General features: G+C 43.9%; 1 protein-coding gene across 3 annotated transcripts in view; it reads left to right on the top strand.

Annotated features, from left to right (window-relative positions):
• The window catches only part of taf1 (TAF1 RNA polymerase II, TATA box binding protein (TBP)-associated factor), a 164,940-nt gene that overhangs the window by 9,925 nt on the left and 136,352 nt on the right, over positions 1 to 18,663 (top strand). For all 3 annotated transcript variants that reach the window (XM_068047497.1, XM_068047494.1, XM_068047496.1), the window contains exons 3-4: positions 440 to 557; positions 2,399 to 2,515. In XM_068047497.1, the coding sequence (XP_067903598.1) occupies positions 440 to 557; positions 2,399 to 2,515 (235 nt within the window). The remainder of the gene's footprint in view (positions 1 to 439; positions 558 to 2,398; positions 2,516 to 18,663) is intronic.

The following is an 18,663-nucleotide window of genomic DNA, read 5'->3' as shown; positions in this document are numbered from 1 at the left end:
TTGTAGTTCTAAAAGAAAGGTATCATTTTATTATTTTTTTTATTTATTTAGAGATGCAGCACTGAAACAGGCCCTTCAGCCCACCGAGTCTGTGCCGACCATTAACCACCCATTTATACTAATCCCATATTCCTACCACATCCTCACATGTCCCTATATTCCCCTACCACCTACCTATACTAGGGGCAATTTATAATGGCCAATTTGCCTATCAACCTGCAAATCTTTTGGCTGTGGGAGGAAACCGGAGCACCCGGAGAAAACCCACGCAGACACAGGGAGAACTTGCAAACTCCACACAGGCAGTACCCAGAATTGAACCCGGGTCGCTGGAGCTGTGAGGCTGCGGTGCTAACCACTGTTTCAGTGTCTTGCTTGTCTGTCTGACTGATCCATGTCACTTTCAGTGAAATGTAACATGCACATTGTATGCTGGCAGGAGTCAAAGAAGCATCTGGATGGTTTGGGGACACTGGGTCTTGGGACCCTCATCAAGGAAATCACAGCCAATGAGGATGATGCAATGGACTCCGATGAAAGGAGCAGCAACGCAGAGGGTATGTAATGTCCTTCCTTAGAAACGCTAACTTAGTTTGAAAGGTAGTATTTATGTTAAGGTTGCACTCCTTGCTGGCCATCCAGATGTGCCCTACATGAATTCTAGAACTCTACATCCATATCTTTCATGATCAGGTATCATCAACTTGATGGTCCTCATTCTCAAGTTTCCCTAGGGCTTTGCTCCACTCTTCTGCAGAAATCTTTTCTCACCTTGCGTTCTAATATGCACCCTCCACTCGTCCAGCTCTAGTCTACTGTGTTACCTCCTTTCCTCTGCTCCAGCACTGATGCATGAGTCTTCAGCCATAACTCTTTCTTAAACCTGCCCACCATGTTGACTCTTTGCAGACCTCCAAAAACTTCTTCAGTGACTGTTGATTATTTACTTGATGTTAAATTCTCAAATACATTATTGACAGTCCTGAATATTGAGTGTCCCTTCCTCCCCAGCTATAATCTTAGCCTTATTTAGACTATTTGCAGTCTTGTAGTTTTGTTTGACACCAAATTTGTGTTTCTGCCCCAATCTCCTCTCCATTACAATGACGATTTATGCCCATATCTGTATTATAGTCCACTTCAGCCCATCTGCTGTTGAAACCCTCATTGACACACCATCCTGATTTGAGCATATATTGCCGTTCCTTCATTGTCACTGAATTAATATTCTGTAATTCTCTACCTAACACCATGTGGGAGCACCATCATCACAGCACTGCAGCAGTCATATTCTCAGGGAAACCAAGGATGGCCAATAAATGCAGACTTGCAAGCTTTGCCCATATTCGAAGAGCAATTACAAGCTTCACTACTCCAGTGCTTTCCTTGCCAGCTTCCATTGCTCCTCTTTCCAGAAATTTCAGCTTGTCCAAAACGCTTGCTCGTGTCCTGTCCCGCCCAAGTCTAACTTGCCTATCCCTCACAAACTCATTGGTCTACCTTTCAAATTTAAAATTCTCATTCTTGTCTTTAAATCCCATTATTGTCATGGCTTTGCATCAGCCCACATTGTACAAGCCCTTTGATTTTTGCCTCTTGTGCACCTCCCCTTCTTCACTGCAACATTGCTGGCTACGACTTTAGTCACAGGCCTGACTCTCATGGAATTCCCTCCCCAAATCTCTCTGCCTTGCCCCCTCTCTCTCTCTTTTAAGATCCTCCTTAAAACCCATCACTTTGATCAAGCCTTTGATCATTGTTCATAATCTCTGTTTGGGTTAGTAAATGTGGAGGGACTTGGAATGTTGCTTTCTACATAAAAGGCACAATGTAAGTGCAAGCAGCTGTTCCAGTCAAATGTGTAGGTTAGTGGTAGCCATTTGTACTAAGTTTCTTGGATGCAACGCTGTTACCCATTCAAATAAGAATGTTCCCAGCTTCTTCAGCCCTATCGTCATGCTGATTTCCATCTCTGTAACATTACCTACATTTGCCCCTCCCTCAGCCATCTGCTGCTGAAGCTCTCATGTATGCCATTGTAACCTCCCAATTCAATAACTTTAATGCTGTCTTGGTTGACCTCTCCAGTCCTTTGATTCTGGCCTGTTGTGCATCCTCCCATTGCCATGTCAGTAACATCTGTGCCTTTAACTATGCCTCTCTATTTCCCTGTCCTCCTTTAAGACCCTCCTTGAAACCCACCTTTTTTGGTCATCCCTCCTAATCTCTCTTCCTTTGGCTTGGCATTCTTTTCATATCCCTCTGTGAAATGCTATACAAATGCAAAACATTGCCTCTCTCCTGAAGATCTGCATATAAGCTCATCGCTGTTGTGTGTTTGTCTCAGCCTGGGGCAGCATTTACCTGATCTGATTAATGATTATCCTGCTCTATACAGGTTGGATTCAGAGTAAAGATGATGCCATTGATTACTCAGATATCAATGAGGTGGCAGAGGATGAGACCCGCAGGTACCGTCAGGTGATGGGAAATCTTCAACCACTGAGGAAACTGGGTAAATCGGATTATTCTGTATATATTAACAGGTTAACTACCAGTTAATGAATGGTTTAGTAGTGAAGTCTGACATTTTCATTATTGCCAATAATGCTGCTAATACTGAAAAATTAAGACAGTAAGGGTGCCCCTATTGTTTCCTTTTTCTAATTTTTCTTTTTTATAATTGTTTCATGGGATGTGGATGTTGTGGCAAGGCCAGCATTAGTTGCCCAGCCCTAATTGCCCTTGAGAAGGTGGTGGTGAGCTGCCTTCTTGAACCGCTGCAGTCCATCTAATGCGGGGAGACCCAGGGTGCTGTTGGGGAGGGAGTTCCAGGATTTTGACCCAGCGATAGTGAAGGGATGGCGATATTGTTCCAAGGCAGAATGGCGTGTGGCTTGGAGGGGAACTTGAAGGAGCATCTTAAAGGAGGGAAGGGGGGTTGAAGAGGCAGAGGGGTTTCGGAAGGAATTCCACAGCATGGGGCCAAGGCACTTCCAGACCGGGAGCCAATATAGATCTGAGAGCACAGAGGTGATGGTTACACAGGACTTGAAGCAAGTTAGGATACGGGCAGCAAAGTCAATGGCAACCCCCAGGATGTTGATAGTGGGGAATTCAGCAATGGTAATGCCATTGAATGTCAAGGGGAGATGGTTTGATTCTCTCTTGTTGGAGATTGTTATTGCCTGGCACTTGTGTGGCGCAAATGTTACTTGCCATTTATGAGCCCAAGGCTGAATGTTGTCCAGGTCTTGCTGCATATGGACACCAACTGATTCAGTATCTGAGAAGTTGTAAATGGTGCTGAACATCCCCATTTCTAACCTTATGATGAAGGGAAGGCCATTGATGAAGCAGCTGAAGATGGTTGGGCCTAGGACACTACCCTGAGGAGCTCCTGCAACAATGTCCTGGAGCTGAGATGATTGACCAACAGCCACAGCCATCTTTCATTATGCTAGGTATGACTCCCAACCAGTGAAGAGTTTTCCCCTTGATTTCCATTGACTTCAATTTGTCGAGGGCTCCTTGATGCCACAGTCAGTCAAATGCTGCCTTGATATCAAGGGCAATCACTCTGATTTCACCTCTTGAGTTCAGCTCTTCTGTCCATGTTTGGACTAAGGCTGTAATGAGATTAGGAGCTGAGTGGCCATGGTGGAACTCAAACTGAGCATCAGTGAACAGGTTGTTGCTGTTTAAGTGGCACTTGATAGCACTGTCGATGGCACCTTCCAGCACTTTGCTGATGATTGAGAGTAGACTTATGGGGCAGTAATTGGCTGTATTGGATTTATCCTGCTTTTTATGGGCAGGACATAGCTGGGCAATTTTCTACATGGTCGGGTAGATGCCTGTGCTGTAGCTGTACTGGAGCAGCTTGGCTAGTGGTGTGGCTAGTTCTGCAGTCTTCAGTATTACTACCAGGATGTTGTCAGGACTCATAGCCTTGGCAGTATCTATTGCCTTCAGCTGTTCATTGGTATCACGTTGAGTGAATTGAATTGGCTGAAGACTGGCATCTGTGATGCTGGGGACCTCAGGAGAAGGCCAAGGTGGATCATCCACTTGGCACCTCTGGCTGAAGATGGTCACAAATGCTTCAGCCTTTTCGTTTGCACTGATGTGCTGGGCGCCTCAATTATTGAGGATGAGGATATTTGTGGAGCCTCCTCCTCCTAGGGACATAGGAGCAGGAGTAGGCCATTCAGCCCGTTGAACCTGCTCCACTATTCAATTAGATCATGGCTGATCATCTACCTCAATGCCGCTTTCCTGCGCTATCCCCAGATCCCTTAATGTCATTATCCAGATATCCATTGATTTCTTGTCTTGAACATGCTCAATGATTGAGCTTCCACAGTCCTCTGCGATAGCGAATTCCAAAGATTCACCATCCTCTGAGTGAAGAAATTCCTCCGCATCTCAGTCTTAAATGACCGACCCTTTTTTCAGAGACTATGTCCCATGGCTCTGGACTCACCAGCCAGGGGGAACATCCTATTTATATCCACGCTGTAAGAATTTTGTAGGTTTCAATGAGATCACCTCTCATTCTTTGGAATTCTAGAGAATACAGGCCCAGTTTCCTCAATCTCTCCTCATAAGACAATATACCATCCCAGGGATTAGTTTGGTGAACATCTGTTGCACTCCCTCTATGGCAAGGATATCCTTCCTTAGATAAGTAGACCAAAACTTTACACAGTACTCCAGGTGCTGTCTTACCAAGACTCGATACAATTGTAGCAAGACTTCTTTACTCCTGTACTCAACCCCTTGTGATGAAGGCCAGCATACCATTTGCCTTCCTAATTGCTTGCTGCACCTGCATGCTAGCTTTACTGACTCATGAACAAGGACACCCAGTTCTCTTTGGACATCAACATTTCCTAACCTCTCACCATTTAAGAAATACTCTTGTTTTTTTTCTACCAAAGTGGATAACTTCATACTTATTCACATTATATTCAATCTACCATATTCTTGCCCATTCACTTAGCCTGTCCAAGTCATTTTCAAGCCTCCTCGCATCCTTCTCACAACTTACATTCCCACCTAGGTTTGTGTTAATTGGCAAATTTGGTAATAATGTATTTGATCCCCACATCCAAATCATTTATATAGATTGTGAACAGCTATGGCCCCAGCACTGATCCTTGCAGTACCCCACTAGTAACAGCCTGCCATGCTGAGAATGGCCCGTTTATTCCTACTCTCTGCTTCCTGTCTGTTAACCAGTTCTCAATCCATATCAGTATATTGCCCCCGATCCCACGTGCTCTAATTTTGTTTACTAACCTCCTGGTGTGGGACCTTATCAAAAGCCTTCTGAATATCCAAATACACCACATCCACTTCTCTTTTAACTGTTGTTACGAGGATTTCTATTTTATTGTATTAAAACTTGGGATTCTCTATTTTTAGAAACTGAAAAGGATTTCAGTGGGTATTGCAACATCTAGAGGTAGCTGAACTTTATGGATGCTTTTTTTAAAAAAAAAAGCAAGGTCAACAAGAGGTTCCTGGTTTTGACCTGTAAACAAATACTGGAAGCCGGGTAATTTCAAGGAAACCAGCAGGGGGTTTGACCTTTGTGCGACAAGAGAGAATTTATGACTTAGCATGTGACTTGTTTCTGGAAAAATTTAGTTTAATTTTTGAACATTAAAAGCCAGTGGGTTTGGACTAAAGCAGGCAATTGGAATTTGTTTTGGACCTGCCAGGAGATCAGAAGAAGAACCAAGACAAGTGTTACCTCTCTGTAAGGAATCCTTGCTGTTGAAAAGCAAAAGCTTATACGAAGTGGGACTGTTGCCTCCTGCATTTTTGAAGAAACCCTGAATTTGCAGAAACCTTGCATCTTTAAAGGGACTTTTGCATCGAACTGGCACCTGTTGCTATGTGAAGCATTCTGATGGAAGACCTATGTGAAGCATTCTACAGTTGAATTTCTTTGAATGCCTACCCAACACAGACAGTTCATTGACCTCACCTGGAAAGACTTGGAGTGGCATCCAGCTATTCAACTTTGGGACACCTTGCCAAACCAAAGAACTTAGTTCCAGGTCATTGCAGTCTAAGTTTTTTTTATTCCTTTGAAACAGCTGTGAACAAAATTCCTTTTTCCTGGTTAACTGGTTTTTGGATGTATGTGCATGAGCGTGAGGGCTAGGGAAAAAATAAGGAGCCTTAATATCTCAATTCATATATATATTTACTCAATTATTGGTTAAGACTTGGTTTTATAATAAACGTATAATTGTTGCTTATTTTAAGAAACCTGGTTGGTGTGCTTTATTCTGGAGACAAATAGAGTATCTAATTGGCTGTTTCAGTAAGTAGAACATTTTATTGATTTGCTGTGACGTGTGGAGAAGTAGGACTGAATTAACAGTGCACTCCTCCCGCTGCGGTCGTAACACTATGCTACAAGTAACATCCTCAAAAACCTCCAACAGGTTTGTCAAACATGATTTCCCTTTCATAAATCCATGTTGACTGCCTAATCATATCATTATTTTCTAAGTGTCTAGTTATGACATCCTCTATAATGGATTCTAACATTTTCCGTACTACTGACGTCAAAATAACAGGTCTAGTCATAGAGTTGTAGAGCACGGAAACAGGCCCTTCGGCTCACTGAGCCTGTGCCGACCAACAACCACCCATTTATACTAATCCTACATTAATCCAATTTTCCCTACCACATCCCCACCATTCTCCTACCTACACTAGGGGCAATTTATAATGGCCAATTTACCTATCAACCTGCAAGTCTTTGGCTGTGGGAGGAAACCAGAGCACCCGGCGGAAACCCACGCGGTCACAAGGAGAACTTGCAAACTCCGCATGGTCAGTACGCAGAACCAAACCCGGGTCGCTGGAGCTGTGAGGCTGCGGTGCTAACCACTGCGCTCCTCCTGTGTTCCTCGTTTTCTGTCTCCTTCCTTTCTTAAATAGTGGAGTTAGACTTTCTACCTTCCAGTCTGCAGGAACCTTTCCAGAATCTACAGAATTTTGAAAGATAACTACCAATGCATCCACTATCTCCATAGCCACCTCCTTCAACACAGTGGGATCTAGCTCATTTGGTCCAGGAGATTTATCAACTTTCGATCTGCTTAATTTTTGGAGTACTAACTCTTTATTAATACTAATTTCTTTCAATTCGTCATTTTCACAAGTCCCTTGGTTCCCTAGTATTTCTGGGAGAATTTCTGTATCTTCCTCTTTGAAGACAGACACAAAGTAATTGTTTAGTTTCTCTGCCATTCCACTATTCTCCATTATAAATTCTCCTGTCTCTGCCTGTAATGGACCCATATTTGTCCTTGCTAATCTTTTCCTTTCAACACACCTAAAGAAGATATTACAGCCCGTCTTTGTATCTTGCTAGCCTGCATTAATACTCTCTCTTCCCTTTCTTTATCAGTTTCTTGGTCATCCTTTGCTGGATCCTAAATTGCTCCCAATCTTCAGGCTAATCACTTTTTTGGCAACCTTTTAAGCCACTTCCTTTGATCCAATGCAGTCTTTAACTTTTGTTAGCCACGATTGATTCATCTCAGAATTGTTACAGTGCAGAAGGAGGTGATTCAGCCCATTGTGTCTGCACTGACTCTCCAAAAGAGCACTTCATCTAATGCCATTCCCCCACCTTCTCCCCGTAACCCTGCACATTCTTCCTTTTCATATAACAGTCTAATTCCCTTTTGAATGCTTCAATTGAACCTGCCTCCACCCCACTCTCAGACGGCGCATTCCAGACCTTAACTACTCGCTGTGTGGAAATGTTTTTCCTCATGTCGCTTTTGCTTCTCTTACCCGTGACTTCAAATCTGTACCCTCTTGTTCTCGATCCTTTCACGAGTGGTAACAGTTTCTCTCTATCCACTCTGTCCAGACCCCTCATGATCTTGTATACCTCTATCAAACCACCTCTCAGCTTTCTCTTCTCCAAGGAAAACAGTCCTAACATCTCCAATCTATCTTCATAACGGAAGTTCCTCATCCCTGGAACAATTCTTGTGAATCTTTTCTGTACTCTCTCCAATGTCTTCACATCTTTCCTAAAGTGGGGTGCCCAGAACTGGACGCAATACTCCAGCTGAGGCCGAACTAGTGTCTTATATAAGTTCAACATAACTTCCTTGCTCTTGTACTCTATGCCCCTATTAATAAAGCCCAGGATACTGTATGCTTTATTAACCACGTTCTCAACCTGTCCTGCCACCTTCAATGACTTATGCACATATACACCCAGGTCCCTCTGTTCCTGCACTCCCTTTAGAATTGGACCCTTTATTCTAATTGTCTCTCCATGTTCTTCCTACCAAAATGAATCCCTTCACATTTCTCAGCCTTGAACTTCATCTGCCACCTATCTGTCCATTCCACCAACTTGTCCATGTCCTTTTGAAGTTGCACACTATCCTCCTTACAGTTCACAATACTTCCAAGTTTCGTATCATCCGCAAACTTTCTAATTGTGCCCTGTGCATCAAGGTCTAGGTCATTAATATATGTCAGGAAAAGCAAGGGTCCCAACACTGATGCCTGGGGAACTCCACTACAAACCTTCCTCCAGCCCGAAAAACATCCATTAACCACTGCTCTTTGTTTCCTGTCACTCAGCCAATTTTGTATCCATGTTGCTACCATCCCTTTTATTCCATGAGCTATAACTTTGCTCACAAGTCTGTAGTGTGGTACTGTATCAAATGCCTTTTGAAAGTCCATGTACACCACATCAACTGCATTTCCCTCATCAACCCTCTCTGTTACCTCTTCAAAAAACACCAGCAAGTTAGTTAAACATGATTTTCCCTGAAGAAATCTATGCTGGCTTTCTTTAATTCGCCTGCATTTGTCCATGTGACTATTAATTTTGTCCCAAATTATTGTTTCTAAAAGCTTACCCACCACCGAAGTTAAACTGACTGGTCTGTAGTTGCTGGGCTTATCCTTATACCCTTTTTTGAACAAGGGTGTAACGTTTGCAATTCTCCAGTCCTCTGGCACCACCCCCGAGTCTAAGGAAGACTGAAAAATTATGGCCAGTGCCTCCGCGATTTCCACTCTCATTTCCCTCATTATCCTTGAATGCATCTCAACCGGTCCTGGTGCTTGATCCACTTTAAGTACAGAAAGCCTATCTATTATGTGCTCCGTATAAATTTTAAACCCTTCTAGTGTCTGAATTACCACCTCTTTCATCATTGCCTGGGTTGCTCCACACACCATTGACCACCTCCAGGCGCTTACCCATTGTCTCTCGAGATAAGGAGGCCAAAGAAGAAAGAAGAAGAGGGTTGCATCTTCTTCCTTGGTAAAGACAGATGCAAAGTATTAATTTAATCCCTCAGTTGTGCCCTCTGCTTCCATGTATAAATCTCCTTTATGGTCTCTAGTCGGCCCAACTCCTCCTTTTACCACCCTTTGACTAGTTATATGTCTGGAGAAAACTGTGGGATTTCCTTTAATGTTAGTTGCCAGTCTCTTTTCATGCTCTCTTTGCTTCTCTTATTTGCTTTTTTACTTCCCCTCTGGACCTTCTATATTCAGCCTGGTTCTCAATAGTGTATTCTACCTGGCATCTGTCATGAGCACAATTTTTTGTCTTTATCTTAATCTCTACCTCTTTTGTAATCCAGAGAGCACTGGATTTGTTTATCCTACCTTTCCCCTTTGAGGGAACATACCTTGACTGTGCCCGACCTATCTCTTTGAAGGTAGCTTGTTCAGCTACCATTTTTCCTGCCAACCTTTGACTGCAATTTATTCGTCCCAGTTCTTACCCTGTTGAAGTTGGCTTTGCCCCAGTTAATTATTACTACTCTGGATTGTTCTTTGTCCTTTTCCATATTCAGCCTAAACCTGATGATACAATGATCACTGTCCCCTAAATGATCTCCGACTGCTACTTGATCCACTTGGCCCATCTCATTCCTAAGAACCAGGTCTAGCAGTGCTTCATTTCTTGTTGGACTAGAAACATACTGCTGTAGAAAATTTTCCTAAACACACTCTAGGAACTCTTGCCTCTCACTGCCCTTTACGGTAGGAACATAGGAGCAGGAGTAGGCTATTCAGCCTGTCGAGCCTGCCCGGCCATTCAGTATGATCATGGCTGGTCTTCCACTTCAATGCCTTTTTCCCACACTGTCCTCATATCCCCTTATGCCATTTCTATTCAGAAATCTGTCAATCTCTGCTTTAAACATGCTCAATGACTGAGCTTTCACAGCCCTTTGGGGTTGAGAATTCCAAAGATTCACAACCCTCTGAGTAAAGAAATTTCTCCTCATCTCTGTCCTAAGTGGTTTCCCCCTTATTTTGAAATTGTGTCCCCTGGTTCTAGACTCTCCAACCAGGGGAAACATCTTACCTGCATCTACCCTGTCTATCCCTTTAAGTATTTTGTAGGTTTCAATGAGATCACCTCTCATTCTTTGAAACTCGAGAGAATACAGGCCCAATTTCCCCAATGTCTCTTCATAGGCCAGTCTTGCTAGCCCTGGAACAAGTCTGGTGAACCTTCGTTGCACTCCCTCTATGCAATAATATCCTTCCTAAGGTAAGGGGACCAAAACTGCTCACAGTACTCCATGTGCGGTCTAACCAAGGTTCTATACAATTGAAGCAAGACTTCACTACTCCTGTACTCAAATCCTCTTACGATAAAGGCTAACATACATTAGCCGCCTTAATTGCTTGCTGATCTGCATGTTAGCTTTCAGTGACTTATTGACGAGGACACCGGGTCCCTTTCTACATCTACACTTTCTAATCTCTTGCCATTTAAGAAATACTCTGCACATCTGTTCCTCCTACCAAAGTGGATAACCTCACGTTTTTCCACATTATATTCCATCTATCACATTCCTGCCCACTCACTAAGTCTGTCCAAACCCCCTTGAAGCTGCTTTGCATCTTCCTCACAACACACATTCCCACCTAGTTTTGTGTCATCTGTGAACTTGGAAATACTATATTTGGTCGCCTACATCCAAATCATTGATATGTATTGTGAACAGCTGAGACCCAAGCACTGATCCCTGCGGTATCCCACTAGTCACAGCCTGCCAACGCGAGAATGACCCATTTATTCCTCCTGTCTGTTTGCTGCCTGTTAACGAATCCTTGATCCATGCCAGTATATTACCTCCTATCCCATGTGCTTTAATTTTGCTCACCAACCTCCTGTGGGGGACTTTATCAAAGGCCGTTTGATAATCCAAGTATACCGCATCCGCCAACTCCCCTTTATCAATTCTGTTAGTAACATCCTCAAAGAACTCCAACAGGTTTGTCAAACATGATTTCTCATTCATAAATCCATGTTGACTATGCCCAATCAGATCATTATTATGCAAGTGTCCATTTATCACATCCTTTAGTATAGATTTTAGCATTTTCCCAACGACAGATATAAGGCTAACAGGTCTGTAATTCCCTGTTTTCTCTCTCCCTCCCTTCTTAAATAGTGGAGTGACATTTGCAACCTTCCAATCTGCAAGAACTGCTCCAGGATCTATAGAATTTTGGAAGATGACCACCAATGCATCCACTATCTCCATAGCTACCTCTTTCAACACTCTGGGATGTAAAATATCAGGTCGTGGGGACTTATCAACCTTCAGCTCCATTAATTTCTCCAATACAACCTTCTTACTAATACTCATTTCCTTCAATTCCTCATTCCCCCTAATCCTTTGGATCTCTAATTCTGGGAGATTTCTTGTATCTTCCTCAGTGAAGACAGACACAAGGTAATCATTTAGCTTCTCTGCCATTTCTCTATTCCCCATTATAAATTCTCCTCACTCTGCCTGTAATGGACCCATATTTGTCTTAGCCAAACGTTTCAATTTTACGTACCTGTAGAAGCTTTTACAGGCCGTTTTTATATTTTTTGCTAGCTTACATTCATATTCTATTCCTACTTTATTAGTTTTTTTCATCCAGCTTTGCTGTATTCTAAAATCCTCCCAATCCTCAGGTTTACTATTTCTGGCAACTTTATAGGCCTTTTTTAAATGTTATACAATCCTTAACTTCCTTTGTTATCCACGGTTGACTGGCTTTACTTGTGGGGTTTTGTGCCTTGAAGGAATGTATAGTTGCTGTAAACTATGTAATAATTCTTTAAAGACTATCCATTGCCTATGTGCTGTCATACCTTTTAATGTATTTTCCAAATCCACCTCAGCTAATTTGCTCCTCATACCATCATAATTTCCTTTGTTCAAATTTAACACCCTGGCTTCAGATTGAACTACCTCGCTTTCAAACTTAATGTAAAATTCTATCATGTTATGGTCACTCATCCCTAAAGATTCTTTTACAACAAGATTATTAATTAGCCCTTTCTTATGATATTAGATCTAAAATAGCCTGTTCTCTAGTCGGTTCCTTAACATACTGCTCTAGAAAACCATCCCTAACATACACCAGAAACTCGTCCTCCACAGCATTAGTGCCCATTAGGTTTACCCAGCCTATGTGCAGATTGAATTCACCTATGATTACTGTATTATCCATGTTACAGGCTTCTCTGATCTCCTGAATCATGCCATGTCCCACACTGCCACTACTGTTTGGCCTATAAACAACAACTACCAATGTTTGCTGCCCCTTGCTGTTTCTTAGCTCCACCCAAATAGATTCCACATTTTGTTCTTCAGATCTGAGATCCTCCCTTACTAATGTACTGATCCCATCCCTCATTATCAGTGCAGCACCACCTTTTCCTTTTTGCCTGTTCTTCCTAAATGTCGAATATCCTTGAATATTCAGTTCCCAGTCTTGGTCACCCTGTAGCCATGTTTCTGTTATGGCAATTAGATCATACCCATTTACCTCTATTTGGGCCTTTAAGTCATTTAAATAGTCTATCCCAGTCAATGTTTGGATAATTGAAGTACCTCATTATAACTATCCTATTATTTTTGTACCTCTGTAATTTCCTTGCAAATTTTTTCCTCCACGTCCTTTCTACTAGTTGGTGGCCTATAGACAACACCGAGCAATGTAACTGTATCTTTTTTGTTTCGTTGCTCTAGTCCAATTGATTCTGTTTTTGACCCCTCTGGGACACCTTTTCCTCCAGCACTGCAAAGCTCTCCTTAATCAATACTGCCACCCCCCTCCCTTACTCTGACCCACCTAATAACTTACTATTCTCTACTCAAGTGCTACCTATCTCTCCCAGTATACTGTGCAATTTGGTATTCTTCTCTGTTATTTCCTCCTGGTTCCCACAGCCCTGCCAAATTAATTTAAACCCTTCCCAATAGCACTAGCAAATTGCAACGCAAGAAAATTTGTCTCAGCTGTGTTCAGGTGCAACCCGTCTGGTCTGTACAGGTCCCACCTTCTCCAGAACTGGTCTCAATGTGCAGGAATCTAAAGCCCTCCTTCCTGCACCATCTTTCCAGCTATGCATTCATCTGCTCTATCCTCCCATTTCTGTATTCACTTGCGCATGGTACTGGGAGTAATCTGGAGATTACTACTTCTGAGGTGCTCCTTGCTAATTTCTTACTTAGCTCGCTAAACTTTCTGCAGGACCACATCTCTCTTCCTGCCTATGTCGTTGGTGCCAATGTGGACCATGACTGCTGGCTGTTCACCCTCCCCCCTCAGAGTACTCTGCAGCCGTTCAGTGACATCCTTGACCCTGGCACCAGGGAGGCAACATACCATCCTGGATTCATGTCTGCAGCCACAGAAACACCTGTCTGTTCCCCTGACTATCATATCTCCTATCACTATTGCTCTTCCAGTCTCCATTGTGGCCCCCCTGTACAGCTGAGCCACCCATAGTGCCAAGGCCTTGCCTCTGGCTGCACTCCCCAGATGAACCATCATTTTCCTCAGCATTCAGAACTGAATACCTGTTGGAGGGTGTGATGCACTTAGGGGTCTCCTGTACTACCTGCCTGTTTCTTCTTGACTGTCTGGCAGTTGCCCGTTCCCCCTCTCCCTGCATACTCTTAATTTGCGGGATCACATCTATAAATGTGCAACCCACGAAGTTCTCATTCGCACAAATGCACCGCAGTGTCACCAGCTGCCACTCAAGTTCCAAAACGTGGAGCTCAAGCTGCTGCAGCTGACGGCACTTCCTACGCATATGGTTATCCACGACCCGAGAAGCATCCTGGAGTTCCCACATAGCACAAATTGTGCACTGCAGAGATTTTTTTTAGATTTTAGAGATATAGCACTGAAACAGGCCCTTCGGCCCACAGAGTCTGTGCCGACCATTAACGACCCATTTATACTAATCCCATATTCCTACCACATCCTCACCTGTCCCTATATTCCCCTACCACCTATCTATACTAGTGGCAATTTATAATGGCCAATTCATCTACCAACCTGTAAGTCTTTTGGCTGTGGGAGGAAACCGGAGCACCCGGAGAAAACCCACGCAGACACAGGGAGAACTTGCAAACTCCATACAGGCAGTACCCAGATTTGAACCTGGGTCGCTGGAGCTGTGAGGCTGCGGTGCTAGCCACCGTGCCGCTCACAAAATCCAGATTTTTTTTTTATTAATTGAATTTAAATTCCACCAGCAGCTATGGTGGGATTTGAACTTGGATGCCTAGGGCAAGAATGGTAGGGCTGCTCCAACCTGGTGAGGACAAGGTCTAGTCGGTTTGTCCCTCTTGTTAGTTCCCTCATTATCTGCCGCAGGCCCAGTCTAGCAAATATGTCCTTCAGGACTCAGCCAGCTCCGTCAGTAGTGGCGCTACCGAGCCGCACTTGGTGATGGACATTGAAGTTCCCTACCCAGAGTACATTCTGTGCCCTTGCTACCCTCAGTGCTTCTTCCAAGGGGTGTTCAACATGGAGGAGTACTGATTCATCAGCTGAGGGAGGGTGGTAGGTGGTAATCAGCAGGAGGTTTCCTTGCCCATGTTTGACCTGGTGCCATGAGACTTCATGGCGTCCCGAATCAACATTGAGGACTCCCAGGGAAACTCCCTCTTGCTGTACTGCTGCCTCTGGTGGGTCTGTCCTGCTGGTGGGACTGGACATACCTAAGAATAGTGATGGTGGTGTCTGTGACATTGGATGTAAGGTGGGTTTCCGTGGATATGACTGTCAGGCTGTTGCTTGACAAGTCTGTGGGACTGTTCTTCCACCTTTGGCTCAAGCCCCCAGATGTTAATAGGGAGGACTTTGCAGGGTCGACAGGGCTGGATGTACCATTGTCCTTTCTGGTGCCTAGGTCGATGCCGGGTGTTCCGTCCAGTTTTATTCCTTTTCAACAGTTGTGTTGCGGTTTTGTACAACTGAATGGCTTGCTAGGCATTTCAGAGGGCAGTTAAGAGTCAACCACATTGCTGTGGGTCAGGAGTCACAAGTAGGCAAGACCAGGCACATTTCCTCTTAAAGGACGTTAGTGAACCAGATGGGTTTTAAGAACATAACATAAAAAATAGGAGCAGGAGTAGGGCATTTGGCCCTTCGAGCCTGATCTGCCGTTCAGTGAGATCTTGGCTGATCATCTACTTCAACACCACTTTCCTGCACTATCCCTGTACCCCTTGATGTTTTTAATATATAGAAATCTATCAATCTTAGTCCTGAACATACTCAACGACTGAGCTTCTACATCTGTCTGGCGCAGAGAATTCTAACGATTCACCACCCTTAGAGTGAAGAAATTCCTCTTCATCTCAGTCCTAAACGGCCTGCCCCTTTTTCTGAGACTGTGTCCGTTGGTTCTAGACTCCCCAGCCAGGGGAAACATCCTCCTGCATCTACCCTGTCAAGCCCTGTAAGAATTTTGTTTGTTTGAATGAGATCACCTCTGATTCTTCTAAACTCCAGAGAATAAAGGTACAGTCTATTTAATCTTTCCTCATAGGACAATGCCTCCATCCCAGGAATTAGTATGGTGAACTTTCATTGCACTACTTCAATGGCAAATATATCTTTTCTTAGGTAAGGAGACTAAAAGTGCACACAGTACTCCAGGTGAGGTCTCACCAGGGATCTATATCTGTTTTTATGACAATTGATGGTAGTTTCATGGTCAACATTACTGAGACTAGCTTTCAATTCCAGATTTTTATGAATCAATTGAATTTGTTAATCAATTAAATTTAAATTCCAGCAGCTGCCATAGTGGGATTTGAACTCATGTCCCCAGGGTATTAGCTTGGGTCTCTGGATTGTTTAGTTTAGAGATACAGCACTGAAACAGGCCCTTCAGCCCACCGAGTCTGTGCCGACCATCAACCACCCATATATACTAATCCTACACTAATCCCATATTCCTACCACATCCCCACCTGTCCCTATATTTCCCTACCACCTACCTATACTAGTGGCAATTTATAATGGCCAATTTACCTACCAACCTGCAAGTCTTTTGGCTTGTGGGAGGAAACCGGAGCACCCGGAGAAAACCCACGCAGACACAGGGAGAACTTGCAAACTCCACACAGGCAGTACCCGGAATCGAACCCGGGTCCCTGGAGCTGTGAGGCTGCGGTGCTAACCACTGCGCCACTGTGCCGCCCTGGATTACCAGTCTATTAACATTACCACTATGCCACATTCTCCCCTGCTTTTGTCACTGCAGAGCTGTGATAAGTAACAGATTCAATATACAGAAAATAGAATAAAAAGCATGTATTATACTTTCAGATATGAGAAAAGGAGCTGGTGGGCTTGATGTTAGGAAGAGTGGATGTGTGCAAGATAAAAGAACCTTTTTTTAAATTCATTCGGGGGTTGTGGGTGTCGCTGGCTAGGACAGAATTTATAGCCCATCCCTAAATGCCCTTGAGAAGGTGGTGGTGAGCTGCCTCCCTGAATCGCTGCAGTCCTTGGGCTGTAGGCACACCAACAGTGCTGTTGGGGAGGGAGTTCAAGGATCTTGACCCAGCAACAGTGAAGGAATGGTAATATAGTTCCAATTCAGGATGGTGTTTGGCTTGGAGGGAACTTACAGGTTGCGGTTTTCCCATGCATCTGCTGCCCTTGTCCTTCTAGGTGGTAGAGGTCGCGGGTTTGGAAGGTGCTGTTGAAGGAGCCTTGGTGAGTTGTTGCAGTGCATCTTGTAGATCAAACGAGCTTCTTTGTCTTGGATGATGTTGAGCTTCTTGAGTGTTGTTGGAGCTGCACCCATCCAGGCAAGTGGAGAATCTTCCATCACACTCCTGACTTGTGCCTTGTAGATGGTGGACAGGCATTGGGGAGACAGGAGTTGAGTTACACTCGCTACAGAATTCCCAGCCTCTGACCTGCTCTTGTAGCCACAGCATTTATGTGGCTGCTCCAGTTCAGTTTCTGGTCAGCGGTGGCCTCCAAGATGTTAATAGTGGGGGATTCAACAATGGTAATGCCATTGAACATGAAGGGGGAGATGGTTGCGTTCTATCTTGTTGGAGATGATCATTGCTTCGTACTTGGCACGAGTGTTACTTGCCACTTATCAGTCCAAGCCTGGATGTTGTCCAGGTCTTGCTGCATATGGACATGGGATGCTTCAGTATCTGATGAGTCGCAAATGGTGCTGAACATTGTGCAATCATCAGCGAACATCCCCACTTCTGACATTATGATGGAGGGAAGGTCATTGATGAAGCAGCTGAAGATGGTTGGGCCTAGGACACTACCCTGAGGAACTTCTGCAGTGATGTCCTGGAGCTGAGATGATTGACCAACAACCACAACCATCTTCCATTGTGCTAGCATTGACTCCAACCAGCAGAGAGTTTCCCCCCCGATTCCCATTGACTCCAGTTTTGCTAGGGCTCCTTGATGCCCCAGTCAGTCAAATGCTGCCTTGATGTCAAGGGCAGTCACTCTCCCCTCACCTCTGGAGTTCACCTCTTTTGTCCATGTTTGAACCAAGGCTGTAATGAAGTCAGGAGCAGAGTGGCCCTGGCAGAACCCAAACTGAGCATCAGTGAGCAGGTTATTGCTGAGTGTTGCGACCGAGGTGGGAGGAGTGCACTGTTGTTCTAGTTCCACTTCTCCACAGGTCACAACATAAATTTAAATTTTTTCCTAGTTACCAATACGGTCAAGCATAGACTCTTTTTATCACAGAATAAAATACACCTACCAGGTTTCTTTAATAAACAACAACATTATCAGTTCATTATAAAACAAGTCTTAACCAGTAACAATGCAAAGAATTAACACATAGATTGAAATATAAAAGCTCCCTTTTTACCTCGCCCCTCACACGCGCACACATACATAGACATAACACCGGTTAACTGAAAAAATTAGAGATTTACTCTTTAGAGCTCTGTTGCAAAAAAAGCCAGACTAAAAGAATACTTTGGCCAAATACTTGCTAATTCTTGACAAAAAAAATAGAAGATATGGGAAGATTTCAGATGTCCTTTGTTTTGGTTTGGTGTCCTTAATACGCATGGACGGCTGTCACTGGGATCTTCCGAGAACAGTTCTTGTCAGGCGTCGTTGAAGATCAGCTTGGGCAGGCTGTCCAGGAAAAATGCAGCAACAGGTTTCATGCAGTTTCTTACACTTGCTTCTCAGCGCTTCTTAAAGAGATGGAAAAGTTGGCAGGCTTTTTTAAAGAGATGGAACAATCTGAGTTGGGGTCTTCTCCCTTGGCAAGTTTTCTCCAACTTTTCTTTTTAACACTCCATATCC

This window comes from Heterodontus francisci, chromosome 15 (assembly GCF_036365525.1).
Source record: "Heterodontus francisci isolate sHetFra1 chromosome 15, sHetFra1.hap1, whole genome shotgun sequence".
In the NCBI taxonomy this organism is placed as follows: domain Eukaryota; kingdom Metazoa; phylum Chordata; class Chondrichthyes; order Heterodontiformes; family Heterodontidae; genus Heterodontus; species Heterodontus francisci.
Note: the sequence above shows the minus strand (reverse complement) of the source record. Positions and strands in the feature narration are given on the sequence as shown.